This window comes from Pristiophorus japonicus, chromosome 1 (genome assembly GCF_044704955.1).
Source record: "Pristiophorus japonicus isolate sPriJap1 chromosome 1, sPriJap1.hap1, whole genome shotgun sequence".
Lineage (NCBI taxonomy): Eukaryota > Metazoa > Chordata > Chondrichthyes > Pristiophoridae > Pristiophorus > Pristiophorus japonicus.
In genome coordinates, this window is record NC_091977.1 from 334,270,634 (window position 1) to 334,289,815 (window position 19,182).

Genomic DNA, 19,182 nt, shown 5'->3' on the forward strand with positions numbered 1-19,182 from the left:
CTGAAACATTCGACACTCTACTCCAACCGGAGCCATGTGATTTCCTGGGAGAGGCAAAACTAGATAAAAACCCAGCCAATTTAGGGAGAAAAAAAATCTGGGAAAATTATACTCCAACCCGTCCAGGCAATCGAAACTAGTCCAGGAGATCATCCTGGCCGTATTCTATTCCCTGCAGTGCTTACCATTAATACTGTGTCGGCCAACAAAGGGTCATTCAGTCTAATCCCAATTACCAGCTCTAGGTCCGTGACCCTGCAGGTTACTGCACTTTAAGTGCCCATCCAACCATCTCTTAAAAGTGGTGAGGGTTTCTGCATCCACCACTCTTCCAGGCAGCGAGTTCCAGATCCCCACAACCCTCTGCGTAAAGAAGCCCCCCTCAAATCCCCTCTAAACCTTCCACCAACCAGCTGAAAACTATGCCCCCTCGTATAGACCTCTCCACCACTGGAAATAGGCCCTTACTATCCACTATGTCCAGGCCCCTCAATATTTTGTACACCTCAATGAGGTCTCTCAACCTCCTCTGTTCCAATGAGAACAAACCCCACTTGTCCAATCTGTCCTCATAACTAAGATTCTCCATTCCAGGTAGCATCCTAGTAAATCTCCTCTGCACCCTCTCTGGTGCAATCACGTCCTTCCTATAATACGGCGACCAGAACTGCACGCAATACTCCAGCTGTGGCCTAACCAAAGTATTATACAATTTAAGCACAACCTCTCTGATCTTACATTCTGTGCCTCGACCAATAAAGACAAGCATTCCGTATGCCGCCTTAACCACCTTATCCACCTGGCCTGCTACTTTCAAGGATCTGTGACAAGCACTCCAAGATTCCTTTGTTCATCTACACTATTAAGTGGCCTACCGCTTAATGTATATACTTTTTCCTTATAAGCCCTCCCAAAGTACATCACCTCACACTTTTCTGAATTAAATTCCATTTGCCATTGCTCTGCCCATCTGACCAGTGGATTGATATCCTCCTGCAGCCCATGACTTTCTTCTTCATCAACCACACAGCCAATGTTAGTGTCGTCTGCAAACTTCTTAATCATACTCCCTATATTCAAATCTAAATCGTTGATGTATACCAAAAAAGCAAGGGACCCAGTACTGAGCCCTGCGGAACCCCACAGTACTCTCTGCTGGACCATCACTGGGCCCGTTTCACATCGCTGGGCTATCACTGGGCCCGTTTCACATCGCTGAGCTATTGCTGGACCATCGCTGGGCTATTCAATTTGATCCATATGGCCTCATTTGATGATCCCGCTAACATATCATCCCTCCTCACTGCTGTAATAGTTTCTTTAATCAGTACCACGAAACCCCCCCCCCCCCCCACTCTATCTTGTCTAAAAATCCTATAACCAGGAATATTGACCTGCCAAACCTGCCACTCTTTCAGCCATGTTTCTGTAATGGCTACATTGTCATACTCCCAAGTGTCTACCTGTGCTCTTAGCTTATCCGCCTTATTCGCTATACTCCTTGCATTAAAGTATATGCTATTTAGCACAGGAAGACCTCCTTGCTTACTACTTACTAAGCCTTGTTTCCTCTGTAACAGATTTGCTTTCTAGATTCTTGATATCCAGTTTCTGCTTACTTCCTTCCCTCTTGAATTTGTTCTCGGGTTCCCATCCCCCTGCCAAGCTACTTTAAACTTTTCCCCAACAGCACTAGCAAAACTCCCCGCGAGGATATTGGTTCCGGCGCTGTTGAGGTGCAACCCATCCGGTTTGTACAGGTCCCATTTCCCCCAGCAGCGGTCCCAATGCCTCAAGAATTTAAAACCCTCCTTCCTGCACCAATTTTCCAGTCACGTGTTCATCCTCTATCTTTTTATTCTTGTACTCATTAGCACATGGCACCGGTAGTAACCTGGTGATTACTAACTTTGAGGTCCTACCCTTTAATTTTCTTTCTAGCTCCCTGAATTCTGCCTGTAGGACCTCATCCCCCGTTTTACCTATGTCGTTGGTCCCGATATGGACCACAACCTCCAGCTGTTTACCCTCCCCCCCCCACCCCCCGCCCCAAGAATGCTCTGCGTCCGCTTAGTAACTAGACTTCGGCAATGCAACATGCTATGTTGACTGGAACATATAGGTCTTCAAAGGTTTACTGCTAATGTCTTACATTTGGTTTGTTAGGTTTATACTAGGGATGAGGAAGAAAGTTGGAATTCTTACCATTGAGACTGCTTACAAAATTGCAAAGCCCTCCTCTCTCCCCACCCCCCCCCCACCCCCACCCCCACCCCCACCCCTGATGTGCGCTCTCTTTGCTTGGAACAGTTTTTTTTCTTGTTCATATTGCATTTTAAACATTTGTTAGAGACATGTGTACCTTGTTACATTGTCTTGCAATTAATTGTATGGAAGTTTATCTTTCACCGAATAACCATATCTACAATTGCTAATTTGACATTGCTTTTGTTGGTATGGTGGTCCTTACGCGTATAGTTAAACTGTGAACCTCCTTTACTGCACGCCCTTCAGTTCTGCTACTGACCTGGTCTGATTGGAGCTTTGGAGAAAAAGCCACTGATTATTAAAGTAGCTTGGGAATTCAGAACATGGAAGTCTGATTTAGTTTGTCAAATCATAAAATCTGAACTGTCTTGATTCTTGCAGGGTTTGTCCACAGAGACTCTTCCTGTTTTGACAAGTCTTGCTAGCCCGTACTTTCAATTTCCTGCACAATGTTCTTTCAGTCAAGAAGACTCTTTTTAGGACCAGTTGGCAATCACAGGATTAATTCTATATTGCCCAGCGATTCTTTGATGGGCAAAAAAATCTGTTTAAATATGAACATCTAACGGTCTAAAGAATCCATTTTAAAGACTTTTGGATAGTACTACATGCAAAATGGATGAACTTAAATTGATTTTTGAGTTGTCATTTAAAAATTGTATGGCAAGTTTAAAGACATCATGCTTCTGAAAGTTGGTGCAAAATAAAAGCTTGTGCATATCCATCATCATCATCATCATAGGCAGTCCCTCGAAACGAGGATGACTTGCTTCCACGCCAAAAAAGGATGAGTTCACAGGTGTTTCAGTGAAGGACCTAATATTCCAGATCCTGAACTACATGGTGTAGGGTGGAAGATGCCTGTGAGTGGATTTAACGTGTGGTGGCTGTTGCACACCAGCCACCACACGGGCTTGATAGAGGTGGGTCTTGGTCCAGCAAGGATTAACCAAGACGACTGAAGACCAGCTCTGCTACACGGGCCTAGTGCGCACACACATCGCAGTGTGAGCTGGCCCATGCTGCCCCATGGCCTACTCCTCTTCTGGCCCCCGAACTCGCGCCTCTCCTGGGCCCCGATCACGTCCCTCTACAATCTCTCGCAGCTCCTTCGCCCCGACCTCACCGCTCCTGCTGTACCTTGCAGTGGTACGCTGCCCATGGCTGCCGTTCGCTGCTCCTTTTATGTGCAGGATTATACCTGGTGTGCCATACACATATCTCCAATGTACACAGTGTGGCTGACTCTTAATGCCTCTAAAGTATACAAACACTTGCTTCCCATCACCACCACCTCAGGGCAACTAGAAGCAAGGGAGGAAATAGCAGAGGATCTGACCATCATTTTCCAATCCTCTCTGGCTACAGGTGGGGTGCTAGAGGACTGCTAATGTGGTATCTTTGTTTATGCAGGGGGGCTGGTAGAGTGGTTAACAGAATGATAACTTATATTTGCTCTTTCACAATCTGTTTCCAATTTTTAAAATCATTAGAGCAGTTTTGTGTTCTGAGCTGTACAGCTAGGCTTGGGTTAATTAAATAAATATTCCTAATTATCTTGTTTTCTATGAGAACATTTTAATAAACATCTGTAATTAGTCTTAATCCTTCTAACCTGGGATATAAATATTTTAACCTAAACCTGTAAATTAACCTAAATTCAGGTGTTACTGAGAAGTTTGTGAGGAACAACTAGATTCTGAGAGTCTCTCTGGGATTGGTCATGCCACACACTTTGGAAATGCTAAATTCCTGGGGAAGGGGATTAAGAGATGGAAGCTTAAAATTGTCAAATGGTATTTAAAATTCCAAGCAATCCGCAAGAATGTGTGTACCAGTTGTCATGGCATTTTAAATGACTCATTTTCTAAATATGTAAACAGCTTAGTATGTAACTTGGTGACCATTTGTTTCAATTTGCAGTAAACTGTTCAATGTCTGAGGCCACCACCCTTCCCCATTCCTGGGTGACTCAGTTGGTAAAGCAGTGTGTAACTGGGTTATATGGACGTCCTGCTTGTATTCTCAGTCTATGCTGTATTAGATGATGGTCAGTGTCGCTACAATTGTTGTCAGTGCTCCAGACTGAAGACAGGGAAAACTGTCGGGATTCCTTTTTTATCACTATTAGTTACTGTCAAATGCATGCTATGAGGTTCTGTAATGATTTCCACTTGTGACTGAGTATCCTGCTGCTGCTCACTTGGGTGGGGTATCAGAGGGTACCCATGGAACTATACCCCAACAGTACTCTCTGCCTTCAGGAGAGGAAGGGAGGAAATTTGGAGGGGAGTTTGGACATCTAGCTATATCAAAACCAAGCAAGCCTGAACATTAGTAGCAAATACCATTGCACACAGTATATATTCACATCCATGTATTTAAGTTTTGTGCCAGTGTGCAAAATCCAAACCAGTATTTACTGGAATTTATTTCAATTAAGAAAATGAGCTGACGATCTAAAGCCAAAAGTGTAGGATGCCGCCATGATTAAAGAGAGTAAAAGAGAAACTGGTAAATTGGGAAGTAGTAATTCAGTGATGCCAAGCTTATATTTTAAATGGACGAAGGAAAAACTGAAGAGGACGTTTTTGAATTATTACAAAAGAATACAAGTTGCAAAAATGAATTGTATATACTGTTATCTCAATAATTGGTCTTTATCTCAAAGATAGTGACTTATGTTGGATCTTTCTTCAGGGCCATGTTTATGAGTGGACTGAGTGAAAGCAAGCAGACACATGTTCACTTGCAGAATGTGGATGCACCCACGCTTCAGATAATCATTAGATATGCATACACGGGTAACCTGGCAATAAACGACAGCACTGTGGAACAGCTCTATGAGACATCATCTTTTCTGCAGGTAAGAATATTAAATTAACTGAAGCTAGTTTCTCCCAAGTTTGTACTGTAAAGCATGTGCTTAGAGGTATCCGACTGCCTCTTTGGGGGCAGAGCTGCTGCTTGCACAAATTTATTTAACACTTAAAAAGCAGTTGGATACTAGGAGCATTGGGAAAGCACGGGCCACCGTGGCAGGGGCCTCAAGCACTTAAAAAGAAGCATTAGTCAGTAACTTTTAGCATTGTTGCCAATTTAAGTGTATCTAAGGGTTAAATCATGGCAGGAGAGCTCGGTCGGGTGTTATGCTCCTCCTGTACCATGTGGGAACTCAGGGACACTTCCGGTGTCCCTGGCGACTACGTGTGCGGGAAGTGTATCCGCCTCAAGCTCCTGGGGGGCAGCAGCAGCCAAGTTCATGGCACCGTGGCTGGCTCTGCTGCACAGGAGGGCAGGAAAAAGAGTGGGAGCGCGATAGTGATAGGGGATTTAATGGTGAGGGGAATAGATAGGCGTTTCTGCGGCCGCAACTGAGACTCCAGGATGGTATGTTGCCTCCCTGGTGCAAGGGTCAAGGATGTCTCGGAGCGGGTGCAGGACATTCTGAAATGGGAGGGAGAACAGCCAGTTGTCGTGGTGCACATTGGTACCAACGACATAGGTAAAAAAAGGGATGAGGTCCTACGAAACGAATTTAAGGAGCTAAATTAAAAAGTAGGACCTCAAAAGTAGTAATCTCGGGATTGCTACCAGTGCCACGTGCTAGTCAGAGTGGGAATCGCAGGATAGCGCAGATGAATACGTGGCTTGAGCAGTGGTGCAGCAGAGAGGGATTCAAATTCCTGGGGCATTGGAACCGGTTCTGGGGGAGGTGGGACCAGTACAAACCGGACGGTCTGCATCTGGGCAGGACCGGAACCAATGTCCTAGGGGGAGTGTTTGCTAGTGCTGTTGGGGAGGAGTTAAACTAATATGGCGGGGGGATGGGAACCAATGCAGGGAGACAGAGGGAGACAAAAAGGAGGCAAAAGCAAAAGACAGAAAGGAGATGAGGAAAAGTGGAGGGCAGAGAAACCCAAGGCAAAGAACAAAAAGGGCCACTATACAGCAAAATTCTAAAAGGACAAAGGGTGTTAAAAAAAACAAGCCTGAAGGCTTTGTGTCTTAATGCAAGGAGTATCCGCAATTAGGTGGATGAATTAACTGTGCAAATAGATGTTAACAAATATGATGTGATTGGGATTACGGAGACGTGGCTCCAGGATGATCAGGGCTGGGAACTCAACATCCAGGGGTATTCAACATTCAGGAAGGATAGAATAAAAGGAAAAGGAGGTGGGGTAGCATTGCTGGTTAAAGAGGAGATTAATGCAATAGTTAGGAAAGACATTAGTTTGGATGATGTGGAATCTATATGGGTAGAGCTGCAGAACACCAAAGGGCAAAAAACGTTAGCGGGAGTTGTGTACAGACCTCCAAACAGTAGTAGTGATGTTGGGGAGGGCATCAAACAGGAAATTAGGGGTGCATGCAATAAAGGTGCAGCAGTTATCATGGGTGACTTTAATATGCACATAGATTGGACTAGCCAAACTGGAAGCAATACGGTGGAGGAGGATTTCCTGGAGTGCATAAGGGATGGTTTTCTAGACCAATATGTCGAGGAACCAACTAGGGGGGAGGCCATCTTAGACTGGGTGTTGTGTAATGAGAGGATTAATTAGCAATCTCATTGTGCGAGGCCCCTTGGGGAAGAGTGACCATAATATGGTGGAATTCTACATTAGGATGGAGAATGAAACAGTTAATTCAGAGACCATGGTCCAGAACTTAAAGAAGGGTAACTTTGAAGGTATGAGGCGTGAATTGGCTAGGATAGATTGGCGAATGATACTTAAGGGGTTGACTGTGGATGGGCAATGGCAGACATTTAGAGACCGCATGGATGAATTACAACAATTGTCCATTCCTGTCTGGCGTAAAAATAAAAAAGGGAAGGTGGCTCAACTGTGGCTATCTAGGGAAATCAGGGATAGTATTAAAGCCAAGGAAGTGGCATACAAATTGGCCAAATTGGCGAACCCGGGGACTGGGAGAAATTTAGAACTCAGCAGAGGAGGACAAAGGGTTTGATTAGGGCAGGGAAAATGGAGTATGAGAAGAAGCTTGCAGGGAACATTAAGGCGGATTGCAAAAGTTTCTATAGGTATGTAAAGAGAAAAAGGTTAGTAAAGACAAACGTAGGTCCCCTGCAGTCAAAATCAGGGGAAGTCATAACGGGGAACAAAGAAATGGCAGACCAATTGAACAAGTACTTTGGTTCGGTATTCACCAAGGATATAAAAGGGGTCAGAGGGTCTCGTAAGGAGGAAGAACTGAGGGAAATCTTTATTAGTCGGGAAATTGTGTTGGGGAAATTGATGGGATTGAAGGCCGATAAATCCCCAGGGCCTGATGGACTGCATCCCAGAGTACTTAAGGAGGTGGCCTTGGAAATAGCGGATGCATTGACAGTCATTTTCCAACATTCCATTGACTCTGGATCAGTTCCTATCGAGTGGAGGGTAGCCAATGTAACCCCACTTTTTAAAAAAGGAGGGAGAGAGAAAACAGGGAATTATAGACCGGTCAGCCTGACCTCAGTAGTGGATAAAATGATGGAATCAATTATTAAGGATGACATAGCAGCGTATTTGGAAAATGGTGACATGATCAGTCCAAGTCAGCATGGATTTGTGAAAGGGAAATCATGCTTGACAAATCTTCTGGAATTTTTTGAGGATGTTTCCAGTAAAGTGGACAAAGGAGAACCAGTTGATGTGGTATATTTGGACTTTTAGAAGGCTTTCGACAAGGTCCCACACAAGAGATTAATGTGCAAAGTTAAAGCACATGGGATTGAGGGTAGTGTGCTGACGTGGATTGAGAACTGGTTGTCAGACAGGAAGCAAAGAGTAGGAGTAAATGGGTACTTTTCAGAATGGCAGGCAGTGACTAGTGGGGTACCGCAAGGTTCTGTGCTGGGGCCCCAGCTGTTTACATTGTACATTAATGATTTAGACGAGGGGATTAAATGTAATATCTCCAAATTTGCGGATGACACTAAGTTGGGTGGCAGTGTGAGCTGCGAGGAGGATGCTATGAGGCTGCAGAGTGACTTGGATAGGTTAGGTGAGTGGGTAAATGCATGGCAGATGAAGTATAATGTGGATAAATGTGAGGTTATCCACTTTGGTGGTAAAAACAGAGAGACAGACTATTATCTGAATGGTGACAGATTAGGAAAAGGGAAGGTGCAACGAGACCTGGGTGTCATGGTACATCAGTCATTGAAGGTTGGCATGCAGGTACAGCAGGCGGTTAAGAAAACAAATGGCATGTTGGCCTTCGTAGCGAGGGGATTTGAGTACAGGGGCAGGGAGGTGTTGCTACAGTTGTACAGGGCCTTGGTGAGGCCACACCTGGAGTATTGTGTACAGTTTTGGCCTCCTAACTTGAGGAAGGACATTCTTACTATTGAGGGAGTGCAGCGAAGGTTCACCAGACTGATTCCCGGGATGGTGGGACTGACATATCAAGAAAGACTGGATCAACTGGGCTTGTATTCACTGGAGTTCAGAAGAATGAGAGGGGACCTCATAGAAACTTTTAAAATTCTGACGGGTTTAGACAGGTTAGATGCAGGAAGAATGTTCCCAATGTTGGGGAAGTCCAGAACCAGGGGTCACAGTCTGAGGATAAGGGGTAAGCCATTTAGGACCGAGATGAGGAGAAACTTCTTCACCCAGAGAGTGGTGAACCTGTGGAATTCTCTACCACAGAAAGTAGTTGAGGCCAATTCACTAAATATATTCAAAAGGGAGTTAGATGAAGTCCTTACTACTTGGGGGATCAAGGGGTATGGCGAGAAAGCAGGAAGGGGGTACTGAAGTTTCATGTTCAGCCATGAACTCATTGAATGGCGGTGCAGGCTAGAAGGGCTGAATGGCCTGCTCCTGCACCTATTTTCTATGTTTCTATGTTTCTAAGCATGGCATAGCAGTAGCAGCAGAGCACCAGGAGAGCAGGGGTAACAAAATCTGAGCAAAGTTGTAAAAGTGATGTCATCGTCGACAGAGTGGAGGAGCCCGTGAGGTCACAGTGATCACAGAAAATGAGCTCTGAGGGTGAGTAAATCAGGTGAGTAAACAGTGAGTATTTTTTTAACAAAAGCAGTCCACCTAATTTTAATACAGGTGATCAATAAACAACTAAATAAAAAAGACTGGCGATGGCAACACAGGCAATGTGCGGGACTATAGTATGTGGGAATTTGTGGACAGCGAGACTGTTCTGGATTCCCACGTCTGCAGGAAATTTCTTTCTTCAGTCACTCTGGCTCGGAATCATTGAGTTGGAGTCCGAGTTAGAGAAACGCCGAAATATAAGGTATGGGAAGGAATTTCTGGATAGTTTTATCGAGAACACAGTCATGCACCAGAGGAAAGCGCAGGCTCAGGAAGTGGGAGGGAATGGGTGTCGGAGAGCTGGAGAGGTCGAGAAGGAAGACCTGCAGATGCTGGTCCTGTGCAACAGGTTTGATGTACTCGCTACCTGTGAGGACAAGGAGAAAGACTGTAGGGAGGACAGTCACAATACAGACCAAAGCATGTGGCTCAGAAGGCTCTCCAAGGCGGGGGGAAAGAGCAGAATAGAAATGTAGCCGTGTTTGGGGGGGGTGGGGGGGCGTTTTTATAATTAGGGGGATAGTGTCCTCTGCAGTCGCGCATGAGATTCCTGAAGGGTGTCTTCATTGCCAGGGTAAAGGATATCTCTTGGGGAACAAGTGGTTAGGATTTGGAATGCCCTGCCTGAGAGTAATGGATGCAGATTCAATACTAGCCTTCAAAAGGCAATTGTATAAATACTTGGAGGAGAAAAATTTCCAGGATATGGGGGAGTGGAACTAACTGGATTGCTCTTCAAAAGGGTCACCGCTGACTCGATGGGCTGAATAGCCTCCTATGCTTACTATTCAATAATTGTGATCTTGGTGAAGATAGGAATTTGGAAAGGGAAGGGGATAATCCAGTTAATGTGGTCCATGTTGGAACACACAACATAGGTAGGAACTATGTTACCGTTCCCAGGCATTATTTGTTTTGGTGTGTAGAGTCCTCCATTGTCAGTAATTGGCCGAAATGGTAGGACTCTGTCAGAGTTGGGGGCAAGGAGGACATAAGAACATAAGAATTATGAGCAGGAATAGGCCTTGCGGCCCCTCAAGCCAGCTCCGCCATTCAATAACATCATGGCTGATCTTCGACCTCAACTCCACTTTCCTGCCCGATCTCCATATCCCTCGATTCCCCTAGGGTCCAAAAATCTCTCTCTCTGCCTTTAATATACTCGGTGAATCAGCATCTACAGTCTTTTGGGGTAGAGAATTTCAAAAGTTCATAACGCTCTGAGTGAAGAAATTCTTCCTCATCTCAGTCTTAAATGACCGACCCCTTATCCTGAGACTCTGCCCCTTAGTTCTAAACTCTTCAGCCAGGGGAAACAACCTCTCCGCATCTACCCTGTCAATCCCCCTCAGAATCTTGTATTTTTCAATGTGATTACCTCTGTTAGGCCCATTCTACTCAATCTCTTATAGGGGTAGGCCATTCAACCACTCGAGACTGTTCCGCCATTCAATGAGATCATAGCTGATCTGTGATCTAACTCCATATACCTTTGGCCCATATCCCTTAATACCTTTGGTTAACAAAAAGCTATCAATCTTCAATTTAAAATTAACAATTGAAATAGCATCAATTGCTGTTTGCGGAAGAGTGTTCCAAACTTCTACCATCCTTTATGTGTAGAAGTGTTTCCTAATTTTGCTCCTGAAAGATCGGGCTTTCATTTTTCAATTATGCCCCCGAGTCCTAGAATCCCCAACCAGTGGACACTACTAGTCACAACCTGCCAATATGAGTAGCTACCCATTATCCCTGCTCTGTCTCCTGCTGCTTAGCCAATTTCCTAACCAGGACAATAATCTGCTGTCAATTCTGTGGGCTTTTACCTTGCATAATAGTCTTATGTGGGACTTTTATCAAATGCCTTCTGGAAGTCCATATCAATATCCATAGACAGTCCCCTATCCACTACTCCAGTCACTAATTCAATCAGGTTTGTCGGGTATTACCTACCTTTTACGAATCCAAGCTGGCTCTCTCTAACCAATTGAAAATTTTTGAGGTGTTCAGTCACTCTACTCTTAATTATAGACTCCAGCAATTTCCCAACAGCAGATGTTAGGCTAACTGGTCTATAATTCCCTGGTTTTTCCCTCTCGCCATTCTTAAAAAGCAGTGACGTGCAATTTTCCAATCTGAAGGGATGGTTCCAGAATCAAGAACTTTGGTTATAGTTGGGGCATCTGCAATGTGCTCACCTACTTCTTTTAAAACCTTGTGATGGAAACCATCTGGCCTCCCCCAAACACACACAACACTAATAAAAAAAAAAATAGAAAAATACACTACATATTTAAGATTCATTTAAATTAAAGTTCTTATATAAAAAAATATTTTCCCGACTTTGTTTAAAGATTTTTAAAATTATGCCTTAAAATAAACTTACCATAGTGAAGAGGGTTTTTAACAATAAAATGTGTTTTTATAACTTTATTTTTTTAATGGTTTTTGTGTATTTTTAAACACTTCAGTTTGTAAAGGTAGGCTAAACTTGACCGATCGGAAAAGCCGGTTTTCAGCACATGCCTTCCTGGGTCAGTAGAAACTTCGTACGGACCCGGGACATCAGAATTTCAGGGTCAATGAGATTAAAATGAATCAGAAAAAGGGAGGCTAATGATAAATGTCAGGTTCATAAATCAGTAGAGAACCAAGCTGAATGCAGAAAGTATAGAGGAGAACTGAAAAAGAAAGGGGCAAAGGGAATGTATAAGTCTAGATTAGCAGGTAACATAAAAGGGAAGCCAAAAAGGCATAAATAGTAAAAGGGTAGTCAAAGGAAGGGTGAGGCAATTTAGGGACCAAAAAAGAGATTGTCTTATGGAGGCAGAGGATATGGTTGAGGTACTAAATAAGTATTTTGCGTCTGTTTTCACTAAAGAACAGGATGCTGACAATTTCATAGTGAAGGAGGAGGTAGGAGAGAAATTGGATTGGATAAAATTTGGTAAAAAGAAGGTACTTAAAAGGTTGGCAGTGCTCAAAGTAGAAAAGTCACCCGGTCCAGATGGGATGCATCCTAGGTTGCTGAGGGGAGTAAGGGTGGAAGTTGCAGAGGCTTGGGACACAATCTTCTAATCCTCCTTGCATTATGAGAGTGGGATTGCAACTGTTACCTCCTTTTTTGAACAGGGGTGTATAAATCCGGCCACTGTGGGCCAGTCAATCTATTGATGGGGAAACTTTTAGAGACAATAATCCGGAACAAAATTAATTGACACTGGAAAAAATATGGGTTAATAAATGAAAGCCAGCATGGATTTGTTAAAGGCAAATCATGTTTGACTAATTTAATAGAGTTCTTTGAAGTAATGGAGAGGGTTGATGAAGGTAGTCAATCCGGTTGATGTGTATATGGAATTTCAGAAGGCGTTTGAACAAAGTACCACATAATAGACTTGTTAGCAAAATTAAAGCCCATGAGATTAAAGGGGCAGTGGATACAAAATTTGCTAATGGACGGAAAGCAGAGAGTAGTGGTGAGCGGTTATTTTCAGACAGGAGGGAAGTGCAGTGGTGTCATCTAGGGGTTGGTATTGGGACTACTGTTCTTCTTGATGTATATTAATGGCCTGTACTTGGGTATACAGGGCATAATTTCAAAGTTTGCAGATGACATGACACTCAATGTTGTAAACAGTGAGGAGGATAACAGACTTCAGGAGGACATTAACAGATGGTGAAGTGGGCAGACATATGGCAGAAGAAATTTAATGTGGAGAAGTGTGAAATGATTCATTTTCGTAGAAAGAATGAGGAGAGGCAATATAAAGTAAATGGTACAATTTTTAAGTGGGTGCAGGAATAGAGAGACCTGGGGATGTAAGTACACAAATCTTTGAAGGTGGCAGGACAAGTTGAGAAGTCTGTTTTTAAAAAAAAGCATATGGAATCCTTGGCTTTATTAATAGAGGAATAGAATACAAAAGCAAGGAAGTTGTGCTCAACCTTTATAAAACACTGGGTTAGGTCCCAGTTGGATTATTGTGTTCAATTCTGGGTGCCACACTTTTTAGGATGTCAAGGCTTCAGAGAAGGTGCAGAGGAGATTTACTCGAATGATACCAGGGATGAGGAACTTCAGTTATGTGAAGAGACTAGAGAAACTGGGATTATTTTCCTTGGAGCAGAGAAGGTTGAGGGGAGATTTGATGGTGATGTTCAAAATCATGTAGGGTTTTGATAGAATAAATAAGGAGAAACTGTTTCCAGTGACAGAGGATCGGTAATTATATTTAAGATAATTGGCAAATGAACCAGAGGTAAGATGAGAATTGTTTTTGCGCAGCGAGTTATGATGATCTGGAATGTGCTGCCTGAAAAGGTGGTAGAAGCAGATTCAATAATTTTCTAAAGGAAATTGGATAAATACTTGAAGGGGGAAAGTTTGCAGGACTATGGGAAAAGAGCAGGGGAGTGGGGCTGATTGGATAGCTCCTCAAAGAGTCAGCATGATGGGCCTCCTGTGCTGTATCATTCTATGATTAATACTGCAAAAAGGAGGGGCACGATGTGCTTATCTAAATCTTTTAAAACTGAATGTTGAATCTGTGATCCCAGTCTTGTATTGGTGTATCCTGAAAAACTCAGCTTGCTGTTTGAGCTTCAGAGGGCTGATGCTTCACTCGGTGGACTACCTGATGTTGATGCCAAACTACAGGAAAAATATACAGTACCCACTTGCTAACAATGATTTTCTGTTGCTTAGCATGAGTGTTTATTCAAAGTGGATCAGCTTACGTTTCCATTATACATGTCAACTGTGTCTCCTTTAATTAACACTCTTTGGAAACACGCCACTATTTCAATATTTTTGCTGGAAAATTCAGTTAATCATCAAAACCATTGTCCGAATTCGGCCACAATCTGGTGTTGCAAACAAACTTGTGTAACCCTACCTGTGTTATTTTTTCATGATGGGGTATTTTGTGAGTTTGACTCTTGTAGCTATCATTTCTCTACACCCATTAGTAGAGACAAGTAGTCATACTGGGTTTTAAAAATACTGAAATCATTTCTGTGATTAGTTGTCTGTGAAACTATAATTCATTCATGTTGTCGATCAGTTGCATAGAAATTACAACAGGGCAACAGCTGCTTCAGCCCAACCAGTTCATGTTTATCCTCCAAATGAGCAATAGTCCTAATCTCATGTGTGTGCCCTATACCACAGTAGTGTTGTGGAATCTTTAATGCTTACCTGAGCCATCACAGCAAGACGATAGAACCTCTGTTTAACATCCTTTGTGAAGAACAGTACCTCTGACAATGCAGCACTCGGCACAAGTCCTGGTGTGGGGCTTGAAAGTACTAACTTCCAGCTCTGGGTCAAGAGTGCTACTAATGGAATCAAGCTACCATTTTTTTATGCAATAACCTGTCTGCTTAAATTCTCTCTCTCTCCCCGCCTCTTCCCACCCCACCATTTGTTTGAATGCAAAGCTGAAATTAGACAACAAGGGATTGCTGGGGTGAATGACGCTGAACCAGTACAATATGCTGGTGCCATTAATGGAGAGCAGCAACTTTACTAATTGTAAGAGCATGCTACAAAAATATTAGTAAAGTCTGTCTAGAAGTCCAAATAGAAAGTATATCCCGTGCCTCAACAATAATTTATACTTGCTTGTTTACTGGTTCACCTGGTCTCAAAAGTTCAGATTGTACACTCATTCTACAAAGTATATGCTGGAGTTAAAATCTGTGCTGATTTAAATGATCTCCCGCTCTTTTCATGCAGGTGGAAAATGTATCTCAGCGTTGTCGAGAATATTTAATAAAGAAAATTAATGCTGAGAACTGCGTTCGATTACTGAGCTTTGCAGACTTGTACAGCTGTGAAGAGCTGAAAGTAAGAGCAAAGCGAATGGTGGAGCACAAATTCACAGCTGTTTACCATCAAGATGCTTTTTTGCAACTGTCACATGATCTACTGATAGATATCCTTAGCAGTGACAATTTAAATGTGGAGAAGGAAGAGACAGTCCGTGAAGCTGCTATGGTGTGGCTTGAATATGATACCGAATCACGATCCCAGTATCTATCTTCAGTGCTTGGCCAAATAAGAATTGATGCACTTTCTGAGGTAACACAGAGGGCCTGGTTCCAAGGCTTACCACCTAATGATAAGTCTGTAGTGGTGCAAGGACTGTACAAATCTATGCCAAAATTCTTTAAACCAAGACTTGGTATGACTAAAGAAGAGATGCTAATATTCACTGAAGCCACCGGTGAAAGTCCTCGTTCTTCCTTTTGTGCTGTTTGCTACAGCCCTCAGGCAGAGAAAGTGTACAAACTGTGTAATCCACCAGGAGATTTGCAGAGAGCAGGGACACTTGTTACTCCTGACAATGACATTTACATCGCAGGTGGGCAGGTACCGTTGAAAACTTCTATCACCAATAACAGCAAGCCGAGTAAACTTCAGGCGGCATATAGACCTGTGAATTGTTTCTACCTGTTTGATGCTCAGCAGAACACATGGGTTCCAAAGACTCCAATGTTGTGTGCTCGCAACCGACCTTCATTGGTTTGCTGTGAAGGATATATCTATGCAATTGGAGGGGACAATGTTGGTGGGGAATTGAACAAACGGACTGTGGAAAGGTATGATTGTGAAACAGATGTGTGGAGTTTGGTGAATCCCTTGCCTTGTGCTTGGCAGTGGAATGCAGCGGTAGTAGTGGAAGACTATATTTACGTCATGGCACACAATCTAACATTTTGCTACTGCCCACGTACTGACTCGTGGGTTGAAATGGCTGCACGTCAAACAAGCAGGTGTTTTGCCTCAGCTGCGGCCTTTGGAGACAAAATCTTCTACATTGGTGGTTTGCATATTGGAAATAACTCAGGCATCCGAATACCTTCAAGCACTGTTGATGGTTCTTCTGTAACTGTCGAAGTATATGATGTGATCAAAAATGAGTGGAAGATAGCAACTAATATCCCTGCAAAACGCTACTCTGACCCCTGCGTAAGAGCAGTCGTGGTCTTGAACTGCCTGTGCGTGTTCATGAGAGACACTCACATGAATGAAAAACCCAAGTATGCAATTTATCAATACAACATGGAGCTGGACCAATGGATCCTGCGTCAGTCTGTTTCAGAACGAGTTCTCTGGGACCTTGGCAAAGATTTTCGGTGCACTATGGGGAAACTTTACCCCTCGTGTCTGGAAGAATCTCTGTGGAAGCCTCCACCCTCTCTCTTCTCACAAGATGGAGCAGATGAGTTTGAGTTGGATGGAGAGATGGTTACTTTGCCGTTGAATAGTTAGCCAGATATGGGCACAAATGCTATGGATTTCTAAGACGTACATAGCACACCACTGTGTATGTCTCAAGCTTCCAGATCATGACAGGGTTTATTTTAACAGACTAAGCAGTAACTGTGTTCAGCACAGCATGTCACTAAGTTTGCATAGTATTGTGTAAATAACTGAGAATCCAGTTGTGTTGTATCTTCTACTACTCCTAGATATCATGTGTTCTGCTAAAGAGATTATCGTATTATTCTTACAATGTGACTAATTTACAAAAGAAACATTGTTTTATTTACACGATTTGACCATGAAGATATGAAATCTTGTAGATCTTCCCAGTAAAAATAGGCTGAGCAAGGCGGCTGACTGCAGGTTCAGTCAAAGGTTGTGTTTGTTAGATGCACGTACTCCAGTATCCATAAAATATTCCCATTTATTCCAGGCTGCAGGTCTACCAGGCAGCTGGTAGTTTACCAGGTGTGTGTTAGTAGGGGCTGTGTAGTGACTGCCAGCCTCTTGTTGTGCGGGTGGATGTGGAGCTTCAATCACTTAATGTGTCTCCACATTGCAAGTAACATAGGCTCATCCATATTACAACTTCCTGCTGCTGAATTCTCATTTGTAAGACAAGTTTTAGTGAGTAACAACCAGGTCTTTATTTTGTATTTCATTAATTTAATAAGGCAACCGTTACTGTAGTGTGATTGTGTATAGGTATCCTAGCTGTTAGGTTTTTGATACAGTTGGTTTGAGTGAAATGTTTCAAGAATGAACTGTATCCTGCGTGCAGGAGAGCAGAACGGACCCTGCACTGCTCTGGCATAACTCCCAGGAACCACTAGCAGTCGCTGGGCTCTCCATTCTAACATGAGCACAGGTGCTTCATGAAATCCGTATTCGCATGTTCAGCTGCATTGTGTTCCTTTGGCACTGTATTTTGAATTAACTTAATTTATTAAATACCTTCACATAAGTAAATGTTTGTTTTCCTTTTTAGTGATGCATAACTTGGAGAATGTCTATACAGTACTAACATCTCCATGTTGCGTCAGACATTTTGGAAATGTCCCCTATCTGGATGGATAAAATGCAAATTGGTATTACAACTGGATTTGGTGTGATTACTGACGTGTAACAACTTGTGTCATGGAATTTATGGTTTATGCTTTGTGTTGACATTCACTGTTTGCTGCAGCATTCACCATGAACTGGTTGCTGAAAGTGGCTTTTTGGGGTATAGAATCTCCAGGGATAACTCTCCGCTCCCAAGCACTACTTGAAATCAGTTGGGCAGCCCAAGGATCCACATAGACCATGGGCTGGAAATTCATATCACCACCCAGAAATATGAATTTGATTTTTTTTTGTTAAATCAATTACTATCCTCTGCCCCAAAAACGCAAATTTAACCACTAAAATCCATTTACTGCCCACCCGAAATACCATCCTGAAAAGTAAGGACTTAACTGATCGTAGCCGATCTTAAGCAGATGGTAAGGACGCCATATTGAAAACAGGAGCTTAACAGTAGGATTGCAAGGGAATTGGAAGTGATTTTAACAATTTCAACCCAGTTCAAGAACATCCCTCCTCCAGCCAAAGTCCCTCCTGAACCCTCCTTCCCATAGATGGGGCATTATGTATGGGTTTATTGGGTACGAAGTGAATAGTGATAGGGTCGTGATTTCTGGATTTCATCCACTCCAATACAAGAACGTGATCAGTCATCCCCCGGCTTGTGCTTGCGCCCCACCTTGGCTGGCGCTCCCCCGCACCTGTGAGAATCGGATGAGAAAATCCGTGTATGTGATTCACACCATATCCTACTAATTCAATTTAATGACTGGAGAATCAGGAGCACTGCTGTGTGGGCATACTGGCCCTTTCATCCCGTTCTCCGATCCCTGCTCCCAATACACTATGCTCCACACCCAGTTCACATGTTGGAGCACAATACAGAGAATGCTTTACCCGCGTAGGTACATTATATACAAAATACGTTTACGAAAGCAACCGGTTAAAGCACTGGGGGCTGCGAGGGCAATAACGTGCAACAAAAGAAAAAATTCACAATCCATCAGGGGTTTAAATATACCTCAACTTTCTAGCATCGAGGACATATAACCTGGCAAAGATCTGGTGCACATGTGGTTCTACAGAAGTTTTTTTGTCCCCACCTATTCATTAGGTGAACTGCTGAAATATGCATAGACAATGACCAGCAGTGGGAAAACTACACAACTCATATTGGTACAAGTGGTCATTTCACTGCTTCACCATGTGATAAATATCTATGGAAAAGATGCTTACCACCCTAATTGGTTCCAACAGAAGTCACTGCCACATCCACTCGGGATTTGCAGGAGAGCCTCTGTGACTATGACCTCTATGTTTTGACAGGTGACAGAGCAAGTTGGACCTATACACATGGGAATGCAGAAGAATGTGACGTGATCTTATTGAAACATAAGATAATGAGGGGGCTCGACCAGGTCGCTGCAGAGAATATTTCCATTTATAGGGGGAAACTAAAACGAGGGGACGTTGTCTCAAAATAAGGGGCTACCCATTTAAAACTGA

At 43.2% G+C, this 19,182-nt stretch overlaps 1 protein-coding gene across 2 annotated transcripts in view; it reads left to right on the forward strand.

Moving 5' to 3' along the window:
• Nucleotides 1–17,673, forward strand: part of kbtbd2 (kelch repeat and BTB (POZ) domain containing 2) — a 40,184-nt gene extending 22,511 nt beyond the window's left edge. For both annotated transcript variants that reach the window (XM_070889385.1, XM_070889392.1), the window contains exons 3-4: nt 4,969–5,134; nt 15,079–17,673. In XM_070889385.1, the coding sequence (XP_070745486.1) occupies nt 4,969–5,134; nt 15,079–16,617 (1,705 nt within the window). In that variant the 3' untranslated portion in view covers nt 16,618–17,673. The remainder of the gene's footprint in view (nt 1–4,968; nt 5,135–15,078) is intronic.
• The last annotated feature ends 1,509 nt before the right edge of the window (nt 17,674–19,182 follow it).